At 34.6% G+C, this 19,604-nt stretch overlaps 1 protein-coding gene across 8 annotated transcripts in view; it reads right to left on the reverse strand.

Moving 5' to 3' along the window:
* The window catches only part of IMMP2L (inner mitochondrial membrane peptidase subunit 2), an 886,329-nt gene that overhangs the window by 298,878 nt on the left and 567,847 nt on the right, over positions 1-19,604 (reverse strand). For 7 of the 8 annotated variants that reach the window (XR_010121572.1, XR_010121573.1, XM_055283713.2 and 4 more), the window contains one exon: positions 4,780-4,845. Coding sequence is in view for 6 of the 8 variants with exons in the window: in XM_055283713.2 (XP_055139688.1) it covers positions 4,780-4,845 (66 nt within the window). In the remaining 2 variants the exon portion in view is untranslated. Of the gene's footprint in view, positions 1-3,593; positions 4,379-4,779; positions 4,846-19,604 lie in introns of those variants that run through there. The other variant, XM_055283720.2, reaches the window with a different exon arrangement.

Below are 19,604 nucleotides of genomic sequence, written 5' to 3' on the forward strand. Positions count from 1 at the left end.
CCACAGTAAAGCTAGGCTGAGCCTTGGCTCCTACTGCCCTACTTCCCCAGGTACCCTTAAGTGCTCTTTAAGCTATATTTCACTACATATCTGCTTTTGCCACCTAAAGGAAGGTAACTACCAGAATATTAAATGGAAGATTGGATTAATCCTTCAATTAATCCTTCAAGGGGTCTAACCTCAAATACTACTGAAACCTATAGTAAGTATAAATAAGTCCTAAAAAATAAGACTGTTTCCTTGATCATTTTATGAAATATCAAATTCTTTCCAAGAAAATATTTTTGGTGGCCTATATTTTAGTTTAGCTCACCTAATAACATCCAGTAATATCCAGAGGAAAGATGGGACTGAAAAATCAACATCACAGACCAAAGCACCTTGCCTGTCGCAAGTCAGGGGACCAGCAGACTAACGGCTTCTAGTAGTCGACAGCAGATTTCCATAATTTTTAATATACTCTGGCATTTTAAAAAAATTGAGTCACAGAGAAAAGATGTACGTGCATCAGTAAATAATATTCTACTCCCTAAATACCCCTTAACATTTGACATTGTTAGAAAATCATTATCAGAATGTATGTGTTCAATTATTAATATAAAATCCAGGAAGCCAAGGATCTTCAGGTGCCAAAGTTTCAAAGGGAAAGAAGTTTTTAATTTTCTTTAAAAACATCAAACGCTGAAAAATGATTCTTTTAAATCAATTATCAAATAGTTTTAGAGGCCACACAGTTGGAAGGTCCTTTATTTACGTTTTTCATTGCTCCATGACAGAGGTGTACCAAAAGGGGACAGATAGACCCATATGACCCTGGTGTCAATTCGCAGACTTTGCACATGGGGTACGGCAGTGGAAAGAGAGGAGGTAGACCTTTTACATCATCCAACTCCCGTTCCCTCGACTCCCAACCTTGCACCATTAACCCTTGCTCTGGCTCTGGTTCTGCTGTAAACCCAATATTTACATGTGCTGAGGAAAGCAACAACTTGTACTTTTCCTCAGAAAGGTCTGTTGTAGGATTTCTGATTGCATAAAGCATTTTATGTCTGATCAAGCTTTGCAGTTTCACATTGTTGACTGTTCAGCTAGTGACCAATAATGACCCATCTGAGTTAAAAGCTGTGTTATCTTTGGATTACAATACAAAATGGATCCCTTGGTATTCCTAATCCTGTTAGATTGCTTTATGTAGATGAAATTTTTGCCTGCTTTGGTGCCACATTCTTTTGGGTTTTAAAAATAGCTTTATTAAGATATAATTCATATAACAGAATTTATCCATTTAAAATGTACAACTCAATGTTTTTAGTATAGTGTATTCACAGAGTTCTGTAACCATCACCACAATCTAATTTTAGGACATTTTCATACTCCCCCAACACAACAAAAACCTTATACTCATTAGCAGTAACTCTCATTTCCCCTCTTCCATGCCTCTGGGAATCACTAATCTATTTGTTTCTAGGAATTTGTCTATTCTGGACCTTTCATATAAATGGAATCATACATATGTGGTCTTCTGTGACTGGCTTCCTTTGCCTACGGTAATGTTTTCAAGGTTTGCTGACATTCTTTGAATGGGATTTGCATCATATCTATATACTGTTTTCCAAATACTAAAAGTGTATTTTGGATATTTGTGATATATACCAAATGGCTTTCTAAATGTACTGCTCTTCCCAGTTTCTGCCACAAAGTAAAAGGCTGGATAGGCTCTTGAAAAAAAAAAGTCACCAAGTTCTTCTAGTTTAGAATGTACATTCTATAAGAAATGATATCTAAGTCATTTTATACTAATAGACTTACCCCCGACTAAATCATAGCATTATATATCCTCCTCCAAATGCTCACTCCATTAAAATAATCAAAATCAAAGAACCTCTTATAACTTAAAATATAAACAATCCAATACAAAATGTGCAAATGATCTGAATAGTTATTTCACCCAAAAAGAGATATGAATGGAAAGTATGCACATGGACAATACTCAATATCACTAGCCTTCAGAGAAATGCAATTCAAAACCACAATGAGATTCTACTTCTCACCCACTAGGATGGCTATAATACAAAATATTCACAATACCAAGTGCTGGCAAGGATGTAAAAAAACTAGATTCCTTATGCATTGCTGGCAGAACATGAAATGATACAGCCAGTTTCTAAAATAGTTTGGCAGTTTCTTAAAAAGTTAAACATGAACCTACCATAACGCTCAGCATCCCACAAATACAGTTGTCCCTCTGTATTTGTGGGAGATTCATTCCCACAAATATAGATACCAAAATCCCCCCACAGATACCAAAATCCACAGATGCTCAAGTTCCTTACATAAAATGATGTCGTATTTGCATATAACTACGCACATCCCCCATATCCTTAAAATTATCTCTAGGTTACTTATTCCTAATACAATATAAATGCTATGTAAATATTTGTTTTACTGCATTGTTTAGGGAATAATGACAAGAAAAAAGTCTGTATTTCTTTTTCAGTACAGACACAACTATCCTTTGTTTTCTCTCTCTCTGAATATCTTCCATCTTCAGTTGGTTGAAACCAAGGATACAGAACCCATGCATACAGAAGGCCAACTGCATACCCAATAGAAATGAGAATATATTTCCACCAAAAGACCCAGATGTTCATAGTATTTATACCAATACCTATAGAATTACTCATAATATCCCCACACCGGAAACAATCCTAATATGCATCAAGTTGTGAATGGATAAACAAAATGTGGTAAGTCTATAAAATAGATTATACTCAGGAATAAAAATAAACTAATAACATGCACAATATAGAGAAACCTAAAAAACACTGTTAGCAACAACAAAAACAAAAAAACACAGACACCAAAGACTATATATTGTATAATTCCATTTAAATAAAATTTCTGGAGAAGGCTAAACTCTAGAGACTGAAAGCAGACCTGTGGCTGTCTCGAGTTGGGAGTTAAAGTAGGAGTTTAGTGCAAATGGACAAGAGAGAACTTTTGAAGGTAATAGGTAAGAGAAGTGTTCAAAAACTAGATTGTTGTGGGGGTTGCACAATTGTATACATTTATACTAAAACTCATTGAACTGTATATTTTAAATGGGTGAATTGTATGGTAAATAAATTATACCTCAGGATTTGGGATATAAGAAGCAGTGAAAATTAGTGAGCTAAACCATTGTTCTTTTGTCTAAATAATTAGGAAGTTAGACATCTTGGAATGTACCAAACTCTGAAAGGATATTACTTATTTTTTAAGTGGAATGGTGAAGTTTCCATACATCAAAAATCAAATATATTTTTCAATTTTGGTCATTGCTTTACTTATTGATACATGTGGCTGATTAAAATCTTTTAAAAACTTGAAAAAAAAAAAAAAAAAAGAACTTCATTGATATCATGTAGGCCACTAAGGAGCACTCAATCCTGACGTGAAAATTGTTGCTATGAATTTCTACAGCAATAAGTTCTCAAATTGTTTGGTATCAGGACTCCTTCACATTTTACAAAATAATTGAGAATCTCAAAAAACTTTTATTTATGTGGCCACTATTTACCAGTAATTATCACATTAGAAATTAAAATAGAAAATTGTTTTAAAATTTCATTTATTGATTCAATTTAAAATACCAATAATAAACCCTTATGTTAACAAAAAGAATATGATTTAAATAAAAATTATAGTCCTTTTCCAAAAGCAAACAATAAACAGTAAAAATAATGATTTTTTTTTAAATTTTTGCAAATCTTTTTAGTTTCTGGCTTAATAGAAAACAGCTGGATTCTCCTATCTGCTCCTGCATTCAATCAACTCCAATATTACACATCTGGAAAACTCCACTGTACACTCACAAGAGAATGAGAGTGAAAAAAGGCAAGTAACACCTTAGTATTATTAGGAAAGTAGTTTTAATCTCATAGACCCCCAAAGGGTCTTGGGGATCCCCTGGGATCCTCTGGCCATGCTGTTAGAACTGCTGGCCTGGAATCTGCTCTAAAACTGACTGAGGTTCATTTCAGTGAGATTAATTAATATGTACTATCATTAATACAAATACTTTAGGATCAAGTTTTTTTAGAAAACAGGGTCAGAAAACTTCCTGAATGTAGTATTCAAAGCATTTTGGTTACCACATGGTATGGGCCTGCCTAAAACTTGTTTAAAGAAAGGAATCACAATGAGACATATCATGCCACACAGTATTTACTTGCTGAATGTCAACAATTGTTCTTGATTTATCAGCAAGTACAATAAATACAACATTACTAAAGGCTGCTTAAACACCTGATTGTTACAATCTTATCATCTAAAGCTTTCATTCTTGTCACTGATTCAGAAGTTTCTGTTTCATATCCTTTTCAGTTTTCTCCCATCTCTACGAGTACAAGAGTCCTCTTAGTTTCTGCATTTGCTTCTAAAATAGTTAAATGTTCTTGAATTTTTTTAAATGAACCTTAACATCATAATGTTAAAATAGTCACACTAATTTTAATATCTGATCAATAATGATTTAATGATCATTTTAGACTATATGGTTAATTTAAATTAATATTTATCCTATACTTCACAATTAAAGAATAACAATATGATCAGTAAGTTTATCTATATTCCTTACAACCTGAAAGGTTAATGATGCTCATTAAAGATGTACCAGCTCATTTGGAATGTCTCCAAAACTTTGGCCCTCATGGACTTGAGATGTATTTCCCAAATAATGTAGGTAACAGAACTCTAGATATTTAAAATTTGAACTCAGAAACAACAGTAAATACTTACCTGACAATATCTCCTTCAAGAGCAATCACTCTCTTAATGATCTTCTGTTCTGGGTTTTTAGGAGACCTAGAACAAGAAGATAACGTTATACAATCAGCTATGTCTATTGTTGTTTTAGGAAGATGAAAAGAAATTATAACAAAATAGGCTATATTAAAGTCTTTACAGATTCGTTTGCACCCCATGACATAACATTAGTCTCACTTGGGTTCCAAGTGATATGAAGTGACTACTGAAGTAATTCTCATTTTAAATAAACTCTGGGGAAAAAAAAAAAGCCACGTTAAAACTTTACAAAAATAAAAAATACAGAGGAATAAAACATTTTCTTATTAAGGAATAAAGTTTATTATTAAATTATTATTGTTGTTAAAGATAGGTTCTGATATGGTTTGGCTCTGTGTCCCCACTCGAGTCTAATTTCAAATTGTAATCCCCATGTGTAGACGGAGGGGACCTGGTGGGAGGTGACTGGATTATGGGGTTGGTTTCCCTCATGCTGTTCTCATGAGATGTGATGATTTAAGAATGTGGCACTTTCCCTTCGCTTGCTTGCTCTCTCTCCTGCCGCCATGAGAAGATGTGCCTCACTTCCCTGTATCCTTCTGCTACGATTGCAAGTTTCCTGAGAACTTCGCAGCCATGTGGAACTGAGGCAATTAAACTTCTTTTCTTTATAAATTATCCAGTCTAAGGTAGTATCTTTATAGCAGTGTGAGAACTGACTAACACAAGTACTTAGAGGAAAGAGGATTAGTATGTAAGAAAATGCTTGCACATTTCTTTAAAATGATAACATACTTCAGTTTTTTTAAATTTCATTTAAAATTAAGGAGTTTTTATTTAAATCCCATAAAAACAATGAAGATGCAAAGCATTTTCTTTAAAAAATAAAGAATTAGAGAATTCTTTGAAACTACATTTGGGTTTAGCCATTTGATGATTATAGAATTCAGAGTGCTAAAACAGGGCTACTGACAGTTAAAATAAATTGATGGGTTTTGATATACTTAATACAGACATCATTTATTTCAAGCTACTTGATTATGGTAAATTTTCACTTACAGTAATACTCTTTAAATAAATCTCTGCCTCTCCTGGTATATATACCCTACGCAGTTCCTTTCCACACTGTCATAGGATTCATCTGTGAGGTCAATAGTTTATGGCAAAACTGATGGTGCATCACTTTTGAGATTATGTTATAAAACAGACTTACAGGCTCTCCCTCTTTCTCTCCATCTCCCTCTCCCCTCCTTCCTTCCTCTTTCTATTTTTTCCTCTCACGTCTCTTTCATGGATCACTCTAGAAGTCTGCTCTGTCCTGAGCAGCCTAAGGAGAGACTCATGTGGTGAAGCAGGAAGGTCGGCTAACAGTCACATTAGTGAGCTTCAAAGCACGTATTTAGTCAAGTCTTCAGAGACTGTGGCTCTGATCAACAGCTTGACTGCAAATTCGTGAGAGACCTTGAGTCAGAACCACACAGCTAAGATGCTTCTGGTTTCCTCACCCTCAGAAAATATGTGAGTTAATAAACGTTTGTTGTTTTAAGATGCTAGACATTGGGGTAATTTGTCATGCAGCAATGGGTAACTCTATCTTAATATGGTCAATTTCCTGCCAATAACATTTTAAGCCTTTTGATTTAACAGAAACATCTCATACATCACATAAATGATCATTTAATATGTATTTCAAAATCATGCATAGATAAAAATATTTTAAATTCAAGTCACATTTTGAATTGAAGTACTTTTTAAAAGGAATGTAAATGCGCAAAAACTGAAAAGATCAAATATATTCAAACTGTACATACCATCAAAGGAAATGTGCACTTTCAATAAGATTTATATTTCACAATATGTCTTGCAGAGAAAATGAAATCATGTAAGCTAGTTGCATTTATTTGTAACAATTAGTTTCACAGTTTTTCACTAAGTTAATTTTTTTATTTTAAAATGAAATTTGATCAGAGTTTTGATTGGCCTCATCCCTTTATTAAATCAAGTAAATATTATGTTTCTATAACTTTAATGTCATTAATGTACAGCTGAAGTGAGGGGTATGGGCATATTCAAGCTAATGAAATTAAGATACTCTCTGCAGGGTTACTTATAGACCTTTTAGAAAAATGCCCCTCGCATGTCTTCTATTTTAAAAACTAGGAAAGTATAAAATATTATTCAGCCTCAGTGGTCATCAAATAATTGCATATCAAAATAATGGATATTAAAACACTTTCTTACTATATTGACAAAGATGTACTACTAATAATAAAAATAAATTGCTGTTGAGAGATTAGGGACACTGGTACTCTACATATAAACTATTTGGTCATGTAACATGCCTTTCTATAAGACAATATCAAGATTTTATATTCTTTTAAACATAATAATCATACTTCTAGAAATGTACCCTAATGAGATGATTACAAATGTATGCAACATTTTGGCTACATGGATAGTTAAAGCATTACTGTCTATCTGAAAAAAGAAAAAAATTCAACAAGAGCAGACAGGTTAAATAAACCATAGTCCCACTCACATGATAAAATAGTCATTAAAAATGATGTTATAGAAGAATATTTAGTGATATGGAAATATCAACAAAATGTATGGATCGAAACCGTATGTTAGAAAATATTATTTGTGGCATGATTTCACATCTGTAATAGCAGAGAGAGAAATGTGCATCCATTTTTACTGAGAACTGAGGAAAAGGATTCTGCCGGGCGCGGTGGCTCACGCTTGTAATCCCAGCACTTTGGGAGGCCGAGGCGGGTGGATCACTAGTCAGGAGATCGAGACCACGGTGAAACCCCGTCTCTACTAAAAATACAAAAAATTAGCCGGGCGTGGTGGCGGGCGCCTGTAGTCCCAGCTACTCGGAGAGGCTGAGGCAGGAGAATGGCGTGAACCCGGGAGGCGGAGCTTGCAGTGAGCCGAGACTGCGCCACTGCACTCCAGCCTGGGCCACAGAGCGAGACTCCGTCTCAAAAAAAAAAAAAAAAAAAAAAAAAAAGATTCTAAAACAAAAGGAAAAGGAAAAGTTCTGTGGAGATAAAAGCTTTCATGCTCAGATTTTTGGTCCAGATTATTGGGATATCATTTAGCAGATGACAACTATTTGTGTTATATGACATTACCCAAGAAGACATGCTCCAAGATAGGGGTTAAGACCTGAATTAATTATCAAGTTTACTGCCTAATATTGAGGTGAGATTAACATTAATGAATTAATATAAAAAGCAACCCCTATCAGTGTAAAAAATATTTTATGCCAACAATGTTTAAGCTTTTGAGATTCTTGAAAGGTATTCTATATTTTAAAATAATCTATATTTTAAGATCATGAAGCAAAATAGAGTATGCAAAGGGAGCTATCTATATAATTAAAGTTTTACGAATTACTACTTCAAATATATCTTTAAATTTTAATGTAATATTAAACTCATGAATCTAATCAAATAATTTCAAAATGAAAAAGCTATTACTAACATTAATTCCATTACTGTTTAAAATCTATATCTATATTTTAATCATTAGGCTGTTGAATGCATTACTTTGATGTAAGTAGAAGTGCTCAGAGAGTTATTACAGATTTACATCATGAAACTTATTAAACTTCTCTTTGTCTTAATTTTCTTGGCCACTTGCCTATCTACTAGAAAATACGAAGAATAACAAGTGAAGGATTATGCTTTACTTGAGGCATACAATGTATGCTCCCCAATAAATACTAAAATTTACATTTAAATTTGTAAGTTTAGTGTTTTCATAATAAGCAATGTTTTACAATATTTATTTCTGGGATGTGGATTTTAAACATTCTGTTTTATGCTTATGATTTAATTTGGCAAGATTTCTCCAGAGACTTGGACGAGGAGCCTAGAATTGTTTCTTTACTGCATGAGTCTTAGCAACTCTGTGTGGTATGGCAGAGAATGTCTGTAACCAGAATGGCTGCACGTCAAGGAGTGGGGTCTAATGTAGACATAACAGAATTTCCAGTCTGTGTCACTAATTTCATGTTCTTTTATGTTCCCAAAAGGTTATAATTTTTACCCTGTTGGGAGCACTTGAAAGCTACTTTGGCATACTCGAGACCCCTCTTGTATTGTGGGGATGGAGAGATTAGCATATGTCCCACCTTCTCTTTTCCTGACCACCCCCACCCTGATCCTGGTGTCACATAAATATCTTAACCCTGGGTCTAAGCATTCTCTTCTCCCATTTATGATAAAATTTTAAAACCTGCTTCTGTGGCTTGGGTAGATTTCTATATTCATACAGTTCAGAATTGGCCCAGATTATCACAGAATTAGAAGTAACCTTAGCCACAGTCTAATGTAATCACTGAACCCTTAAAAATACTACATGTATTGGACACTATTTACACTGCATATATCCCAATGAGGTCTAAATCTAATGCTTTATTATTGAGGTGAAAGGAAAAACGAATATTCTGGGGATGTCTTCTATTACAAGAGGATGTTTTTCACTATCCTAAAGGATAAAGCATGCATTAAGCCATATAACTTTACATCATTGTAATTTTAAAAATGTATGTTTTTCTATTCTTTTATCATGAAAATAAGTAGGATGAAAAGTCCACTCGACACAATGATAAAAAGTATTATCAAATGATAGCTTATCACCTCCTTTCCCTGTTAAATTTGAAAAATGTTGCCAGAGTTTAGCATGATTTTCACAGTGGCTAGAGCTAAAAGGCTTTGGAGTATATCTGGCTCTTCCTCTGCTTCTTTTAATATTGCCCATTCTCTATTACCCAAATTTTCCACTTGGTGGCCATGTGATGGTCCTCCTGTGCCCTGCAAATCCATGGACTGGAGAAAAATGGAAATAGAGTCTTGCTGTTACTATTCCTTTCTGCTGTAAGTGAGCTGCCCCCTCTAGGCAAGCTACATAATCTATCTGGGTCTCATTTTCAGGAAGGTAAGATTAGATCAGAAATCCTAAACCAGTGGCCAGACCATCAGATCTGGCTTACAGGAATATTCTGTTTGATTCTTGCATTTAAAAAAAAAGAAATCTTGAGCTAGCTAAGCAAATAGGAGACGTCATATAAATTTATTTCTCTTGAAAAAATAGGTAGATCTGGCAACCCTAGTAGCACATTCTTGCATGAGAAAAGTCCACTGGAGGCTGGGTGCAGTGGCACATGCCTGTAATCCCAGCAGTTTGGAAGTATGAGGAGGATGGATGGCTTGAGCCCAGAAGTTTGAGACCAGCCTTGGGCAACATGGTGAAACCCCATCTCCACAAACAAAATTAGCCAGGCATGCTGACATGTGCCTGTAGTCCCAGTTACTCAGCAGGCTGAGTTAGGTGCATTGCTTGATCCCAGGAATTGGAGGCTGCAGTGAGCAATGTTGATGCCAATGCACTCCAGCTTGGGCAACAGAGTGAGACCCTGTCTCAAATAAAAGTCCATTAGAACTGAGAAGCAGACGATTTGCCACAGTCCCGCCAGCTTGTTTCACAAACGTGTAGTACCTGAGGGCACATGAGTCTAGAAATCTTGAAAAATTTTCCTACTTAAAGCATCATGTAACTAGTGAGAGAAAATGCATAAAAGGTCTAGCAGGAATTCTATCACATCGTAGGTACTCAGTAAATTTTAGACATCCCTTTCTATAATAAATCCATAAAGGAGATCAATTAACTGGGCCTAAGACAAGAGTTACAATCCTTTTTGAAGACTTACATGGATAGACTATATTTAAACCCTCTAATAAGAGAATTTTCCGGCTCTCTTTCACGGGAGAACAAGAAAAGCATTGTAAAGGTTTGGTCAAATTTTATTACATAATTAGCTAAAGAAACAGCAAAACTAAATATAACTGAATCCATATTGAAAAGCACAGGTTTATTTTAAATTAGGTGGGTATTATCTGTAAAATCAAGATAAAACTGAATAATTTTTAGTTTTAGATTCTGTACACTTGCAGCACTATCAGTAGTGTGAACTTTGTACATATTGCCCCCTTTTTAATGATTCATTTTTAAAATTCAATACCGTTTCATTAGTTAGCACTCTCAAAATTTTTATGTAGGTCAGTAGTATTTCAGCTACCTTTTTCCCCTTGCTGACTTCTCTTTGTATCATGTAAATCTTTCAAAATTAAACAAAAGAAACTATAGACTTTAGTTGTTTTTTAGGTTCACTCTTGAAATCCTCTCAAGCCCGGAGCTTATAACTTCAGATGTAGTTTCAGAAAATGATATATGTATATACAATCCCTAAAAATCACTTTTGCTCTGATATCCCTGAGAATGCTCCCGACCAAGAGCCTCATTACTGGCAAAATGACATACAGATGAAGTGGCAAGAACCCATGTTAATGTTTCAAATTTGTCTTATTTTCTAGAAGGGGAAGGAAAGATCATGGGAAAGGAACTCTCAGGCAGAGGCAGAAGATTTTTATGTGTATAGAAAACTTTAATGAAAATAGAGTCAAATTTCAAGCAATGCGACTTACACAGTCTCATTTTGTGGGGTGAGGATGGAATAAGAAAGGTATGGTTTACCTACATTGGCCATTCTCTCAGAGCATACCCTACCTGAATCAGGCTACTAAGCAGCAATAGACTGGAGAGATTCCAGTCAGGTTTCTAGTGACCTAAGAAGGCAGCAGCAGAAACATCACCTTTATGTTTCAGATTTATCTTCTACAATTCCTTACACAGGAAAATGTATTTTAACAGTACTGATGAAACAACAAAAGAATGAACTTTAAAGAATTGAACTGCTGTTTATTGACAAAAAAATGTTCTTGGTTAAATGTAAGAGTTATTTCGCTTTCACCAAATGTGATTAGGAAAAATTTAATAAGCAAATAGTGACAACTGGTCTTATTAGTGAATCAGCCTTGATTATGTAAAATCAATTAAATTTGTATTTATGACTCTAACTTCTATAATTGAAAAGGGCTGTGTAATTGAGTATTTTTGATCCTGAAAAACAAATGTCTTCATTTAACTATGAAAAACTTAAGGAATTTAGTATAATCATAACAATAAATTAATTTCCAACGTTTGTTAACTCAAGCATTTCAAAACACAGAATAGTGCAATCTTCAAGTATTTAATATAATTATAATTTACTTCACCATCTAGAATAATTTGTATGTAAATGAATATATACAGCACAGAAACAGTATATAGCACATATGTAAAATGTGTGTGTGTATGTGTGTGCACATGTATTCTACCATGTAACATGGAGTTATGGCTTTTAAAGGAAGTTTAAAAAGGATCTATAAGGAAAATTCTGGTTGTGAAAATTATATTCTCTAATTTATTTTGTAAACCTTGATTTTAATATATTGAATATGCTTAAAGTTGAACATATCTGTGGAAATGAAGGACATGAATGCTAACATAAATTTACATACTGACTACTCTTTCAATACAGATTCCCAAGTGCAGACCTTCATATAGAAGCACCACCGCTCTGTTCCCAAAGATGGACATGCACTCAGAAACATTCTTTCCCTTAGTCAAGCTAGGTTCAAACCCCCATCCAAACTACCTCACTGAGTATGGCTTTGCATGGAATACCACTTAATGTCATGGAATAAAACAAAATTAACTGCTCTTCAAAGGAATAAATCCATCAATCTAGCCTCATAACCCTAACACTTCAGTTAAGCTAACCAGCTTTAGATATTTGGTTTCAGTCAGGCTGGGAAATAGTACCACATATTTTTGGTAGATTTGAAGGATATTCACACCACAAAACACCCTGAAAACGCAAGCTCTTTGTATTTTCTGTATCAAACCATATCCATTGCCATCTATATGGCACAGAGAAGGCAAACCAACTGAATTGCAGAATGAATACTAGTATACAAGAACTGAGGTTGGGACCTTTAAGTCAATGTCCATGCAAAATATTAGAAGTACCTGTAGCCACCTGGAGAATGTTATTGAAGAATGGCGCAACAGTCAGCTTGTGCCCAACACAGCTTACTCACCAGTTTGCCATGATATTGGTGATATTGTAGGGTATGAGATGCCAAGCTTAGGGTAGAAAGCATCTTGGTAAAAGTGAAGAAAGTAAGCATAAGGCTAGTCTTGAGCATTTTACCTAGAGCATTTTATGGTTACCATATGATATTTTTTCAGGGTCAGGAAAGACACAGATGGGAATGGAGACACTTCAGTGGTTGCCAGCATTGGGGATTGTTAGTAAAGGAACCTTTACAATTGAGAATCAGACAGGCCAACATACCATCATCCCATGGATGCCAGCAAGGAAAGGTGTCCATCAAGGTGCAGGGTGCCTCCCCTGATGCCATCACACTATAAACTTCTGGAGTTTAGATGTTGTTCTGACAAGATAAAGAACTATAAACAGTCTTAATTTGTTTTGAGTTGCCTCAGAGAGTTCTTACGTTTACCCTGAATTGAAAAGCATTGTTTGCAATAGGACACTTAAGTCTTGCTTGCAATAGGACACTTAAAATCAGCAACAGCAAAATAAAGTTATATATTTTTGCATACCTGATTTTTATGGCCTGAAAATTTGTGTCCATTCCATTGTCTTTATTGCATATCTCTTTTGATTAATATGCTTTCTAGTGACAATCGAGATACGCATTATTAATATTTAAACTGTGCTACTGGATTCAAAATTTCCTAGTAAAACTGAGTTAGGTGTATGTGTGGGGAGAGGTGAGATGCCGCATAATCAATGATACTATTCTAATTTCTCAAAAATGCTCACTCTCCTGGAGAATGTTGACAGTGTGGAGGTTAGAACATAAGTAGAATATGAAGTATCCTGACACATTTCTGTTCCAACCTTGTTGAACTTATTAATTTTTGAAATACAATGCTATTGTTTTGCAGAAGAGCTCTCAGGCACCAGTAACTACACACAATTTACTCCTTTGAAAAGGTCAACTTTATGCCCCCAATTGTAGACTGGAATAGTATTAGCAAATTGTTTCCAGAAAAAAAAAAATATATGATGCTTGGGATTTTATAAAATCAACTCAACTGATCACCTCTAAAAACAGCATTATCATTTATTTGCTCAGCTTGACAGCCACTCATTCAGCTACCTCCAGTTGCTACATTATCAGAAAATTTTTCTATATATTTCATTTTCTGCTATTTATATTGCAATAACTTGTACTATGATAGTTTGTCAATGCTTTAACCTAAATAATACGAAAATTAAATTAAATGTCTCCTATTCTTAATGTTATGCATATGTTTCTAAGTCTTCCAGTATTACCTTTTTCCTTTCTGCTGGATAAATTACATGGAGCTATAGAGAGGGGGAAAGAGCTACAGAAAAGGCTTAATTTGGAAAGGATTTTTGGCAGCTGAGAATAAATATCTTTTGGAGGATGGAGGTAAGTTAAGAATGGCAAAATTTAGGTCAGGGGTTAAAAAAGACTGCGAGAGATCGTAAGGGAACTTTGGCAACAACACAAGAAAAACGGGAGATTTACTGCCAAGGATGAACAGAAGTTATCCCACTAGGGTAAACCAAGCCGAAGAGGTACAGAGCAGTGAGCAGACAGAAAAACACAGCCAGGTGACTAAGAAGAGAGAGTGCTGCCTATGGATTCCACAAAGAGAACACGGAAGCACTGACATGGAGAAGACAGATCCTCAAAGTTCCTATGTTAGGGTTCTACTCATTTACCAGGCGCCTCAGAATGAGGGAAAGTTTGGTTATCATGCTGTTACTCACTCTTCCTATGTTTGTCCTTTCCCTTATTAGGTTAGCCTGAAAAACTTTAATTGTTTGTAAGAAAATGCAGAGGTCAAAATATTCCTAGTCAATAGAATAGAATGATGGTTGCCACAGATTGTTGGTGGAGGTTGGGGGCAGAAATGGGGAGTGGCTGGTCAAAGGGTAGATCTATTGTACAGTGTGGTGACTCTACTCAATAATAATGTATTATATACTTGAAAATTGCTAAGAAAGTAGATCTTCAATGTTCTCACCATATACACACAAAAAGGTAAACATATGAGGAAATGGCTATGTTAATTAGCTAGATTTAATCATCTCACAATGTGTGCATATGTCAAATCATCACATTTTATACTGTAAATACATATAATTTTTATTTGTTGGTCATACCTTAATAAATTTGGGGAAAAATTCCTAGTTGTCAGTGTTCTACACATAGAACACCAAAGAAATCCCTTTCCAAAAATCACAACCATATCTCAATCTGTGATGCATCCTTTCAAGAAGCTAAAGATTCTGACTTGCTATTTTTAGTTGACTGTACACAGTCAGCAATAACTATGAAATTTATTGAGGCATGTGTTTTTCATAAAAACAGTGAGTATGTTGAGGCTATAATTTCTCCAAAGATTTACCTTTTTCTATTATACTTTAGTACACACATCCTATAGCCACTTTTTTCCTAGTTCATAAGATCTTATTCCGAATAATTAGGTACCCATTTAAAATGGAAACAGACCATGTGTGCCCACATGTGTTGTTCCTTGCAGGAAGCTGCTTTGATTTTAGGTTGAAAGACATTGATTAATGTGAGAAGGCTTGCCTGCTTTTCAGAGCATCGGTCCCCTAATTCTGTACACACACAAAATGGACTCTAATCTCTACAGCTGTCATGCTGATGCTCTTTGTGAGTTGTACATTTCACAGACTCTGAAACTATCATTCCACAGCTCAAACATGACCAACAGCTTTCTTCAAAGAAACAGTGGGAGATTATTAAGTCAAAATGGGACCAAACCCTCATCTTCATGTGTGGACGAAATTTGCATGGGTCCTGATAGCTATGTGGTTCCCACAGCTGAAGCTTAATAAGTCTCTCCCAGACACAGGTATAAGAACCATTAATAGTCCTCAAATACCTCTACAATTGAGTAAAAATAAGGCCAAATAGAATTAATGGAAATAATCTTTAACTGGTCTTAAATGCCTGTGGGTTAAATGTAAGAAGGAGGCTTTGATTTAAATAAAAGCAACTTCTCAGAAACATATGCTCACCACCCACCATTCTTCATCTGAATGGCAGAAACTTGGGGATTTCGTTTCACTCTAACATGGGAGCTTTGCCAAGAGACATGGGCACAAACATCAGTGATTAAGAAAGATCTCCAGTATGAAATATGTGAGATCTAATCCACATTAGAGTGGGTTTGTAGGCAATGGCACCATGCTTTGGAATGACCACATGGATAGATATTTTGATTTACATAACAGTGTTAAACTCTATTTAAAACTTTTAAATAGTCTAACCATATTACCTAAAATAAAATGCCTTTCTGAAAAAGATATGAAATCAAGTAAATACTTCTCACAAAATCCTCTGATTCAGTTTCGTTTTAAAATATAGAGCCCCAAAGCCTTACTGATGCATACCATGTCTCTCCCACCCTTTATCAGTTCTTTCTCACCGCTGCCATCTGTTTGCCTTGCTTTTTCCAGCACAATGCCCATCCCTCCAGGCTGTTCACTGGCACTCAGATGTCTTCCTCTAATTCTTTACATCCCCATCCAAGAAATGTTCCAGGTCTTTTCCTATTCTTCCTCCCAAAGATTTTCCTCAGCACCACCCTCTGTGTATTTTGGACACTTATTTTCAGATATTATTTGTCATTTAGAAAATATGCAAGTTTGCTTTTGGCCCTCTATTTTAAACACAATTATTTACTGCTATCTTGTTTTGTGTTATACATAGGAGAAAAATTTTGTAGACATCTCATCTTTTACAATTATAATTCCTTAAGTCCTTATAATTCCAGTCTTTAAAAATATAAATGCGATGTTCAGAGGAGTCCTATGATAAATATGTAGTTAATTCAAATGTTTCCTGGAGCATCTTATTTCATTTTCGTTAACTTTTAATATATACAAGCCTATCTATTCATAGTTACACTGATCTAATCACATGATCATTATCCTACTGTAGAATTCTTAGTTATAGGTTAAAAACAGATATATAACATGAGTTTAAAAAATAAAAGGAAAAGAAAGTCAAAGTTATAACTCTATAGAAATAAGAAGACAAAATGTATGGTAAATGACCATTTGAATCTCTTACAGTATCTTTCAAGCTATATACCCTTCTAAATTAATATCTCATTTGAAATAGTTCCCAAAAATCCAATCTAGTCACTTTCAAGTCAAAGACTCAGCTGTTTAGAATGCAGACCGTATCATGGCTGTGGCTATGTGTACTTGACCTCCTGCCTGTTAACAAAGAGACTCAATTAATTATTTGCTGTTTTGAATGGCTATTTCATTTCACCTCCACCTTTCTTTAAGTGTTGAAAAGCTCAATTGCTTTATCACCTTAACCTTAGCTTTGGAGAATGCATGCAGAATTTCTTAACTGCCAACTAATAAACTATGTTGATCCAGAAAGTTAATTTTTAGGACCACAGCTTCTGGATGTCTTAGTGCTAGAATCAGCTGAAGTAACATATTGACCTAGTGTCATATCACCTTCCAAGACAGTCTCTTTGTTCTGAATGGTGGCTTTGGTGCTAAGCTATTCCCTTCATATGAGTCAAGAGACACATTAGCACCACAATGGGTTATAGTGTCACAGTAACAGTTTAGAAATCTTACCACACATAAAAAATGAATGTTTTCAGTATTAATTAAAAGTATGTAAACTAACAGTGTATCAGTTTTTCCTACTTACTTTTAGTCACATTAAACTCAGTAATATAATTTCATATTCAAATATTGGAACATTAAACTAGAAGTAGAAAACAGCTTTGAAGTAAATGTGAAAATGGATTTTTTTAACGTATGGGCACAGTAGAACTGATAACAATGATTATCTAAATGTGAAAAACTAACCACAACACCGAAAGAGAGTCTGGAATTCACCAAGGATTTTCTCATATCTTTTGAATTTCTTCAGCCCTGATACTATGTAACATTTAAAAAATTCTCACTTGCTACATATTTGCTTATCTATATATTAAGTCTGATTCTATAAGTAGACCACAAGATGATATGAAGGTAGTGTTACCCTTCTCAATATTTTCAGTCCCAAGTCAGTTACCTGCACTTATAAAAAAAACAAGTATTTGACGATGATTAGATCATAATACATATACGAAGATATTGCTATTCAGTACTTCATAAAAGTGAAATAATACAATATTTGTCCTTTTGTGCCTGGCTTATTTCATTTAGCATAATGTCTTCAAGACTCACCCATGTTGTAGCATGTATCAAAGTTTCATTCCCCAGTTACCATTTTCATGACTTACACTAGTCATTATTTTATGAATATCCAAACTGATTTATCATTCCAGTATGTTTCTTGTAATCTATTAAAAATGGCAACTGAGATTTTAAAAAATTGTATAACTCCTCATTTCTTTTCAAGAATATTTATACAGACATGAAAATAAATGTGTCTATAGTCCTCAGATCTTAGTTTAGAGATCAGTGGTTCTGAAACTAATTTAAAGTCTAGAAGGTTAGGCCCTGGAAATCTAGAATCTGAATTTGAACAAGCACCTAGGTGATTCTGATGCAGGAAGTCTAGTCCACCTTTGATAGGCACAGTTGGAAATGCTCACATGAAAATTCTATGAAATTGAACATACTGGCTCCCTACATGTTCAATAAAGATACAGCCTTAAAGAAAAGCCATAATATATTTCTAAAATGACCATGACAATACTGATTTTAAAACATGTACAAAACTCTAAAATTTCCTCTCAGGGAAAAAACTCAATATTCTAATTCCATATTTAATATAAACCTGGAATTGAATCTACAACTAGTATGAAGCATCATAACTCAAATAAGAAAGAGTAAGACATCCCATTTCCAAGATTTTTTAAAGAATATAAAAACCTCCTCGGATCAGGCAAAATGACAGACAAACTGTGATTTAACAGAAAGGCTGTAGTGTTAGGGCACAGAAGAATTTATTTCTTATGGTCATTAATTCATTCAGCAAATATATGCTGAATGACAAGCAGGTGCCAGGTATTCTGTATGGTACTAGCTTACAAAACACATCTTATTACAATCAATGGCATGCATGTTTTTTAGGGTTCAGGCCCAAATACTACCTATATCACCTTGAGCAAGTCATTTAGCTACTTAACATCTATTTTTTCATGAGTATAAAAGGATGACAGCAAATGTTACTGCTGATCCCCAAATATTACTGTAGAGACCCCATGAACTACTAAACATAAGCGGCCAAGCATCTGCTTTAGATAGAATGAGTCTCAGAATGAGATAATAAATTATAATGGAGAGTTCCATGGGTCTAATTCCTACTTTAAGTAGGAAAGCAGCTATAATCTCAAACTAAAACCACAAAATGAACTTCTCGCTACTAAGATGACTACATAACATTTCTGTGAAGTCTGTGTTGTGGCTTATTACATCCAGTTAGCAATTCTGCACCAAATAGCAAGCTTGACTCTACTTTCAAATAAATGCCAAATGACTTCTCCCTTTCCTTCCCTGCCTCCCTCCCTTCCTTCCTTTCTCTCTCTCTCTCTTCCTCTTTCCCTTCTTTCCTTTCTTTTTCCTTCTACCTTGCTTCCTTCCTTAGAACCTTCTTCATAAGACCTTTTAAATAATTAAAGATAGTACAGATAGATTAAGCCAATTTTAGGCCCAGTAATTTGACAATTTTTTGCATTAGTTTATGAGCTGTTAAATTCGTAGCTAAATGTATTCATACTGGGAAATTTAATTGCTCCAGTAAAATGCCAAAGTTCCGTAAACCAATTTTGTGTGGAAAGTAAAGGAAATCTAATTGTTTCATCTGTTGTGTATTTTAATTAATTGTTCCTCACGTAAAACTAGG

The sequence above is a fragment of the Symphalangus syndactylus genome, chromosome 6, assembly GCF_028878055.3.
Source record: "Symphalangus syndactylus isolate Jambi chromosome 6, NHGRI_mSymSyn1-v2.1_pri, whole genome shotgun sequence".
Taxonomy (NCBI): domain Eukaryota; kingdom Metazoa; phylum Chordata; class Mammalia; order Primates; family Hylobatidae; genus Symphalangus; species Symphalangus syndactylus.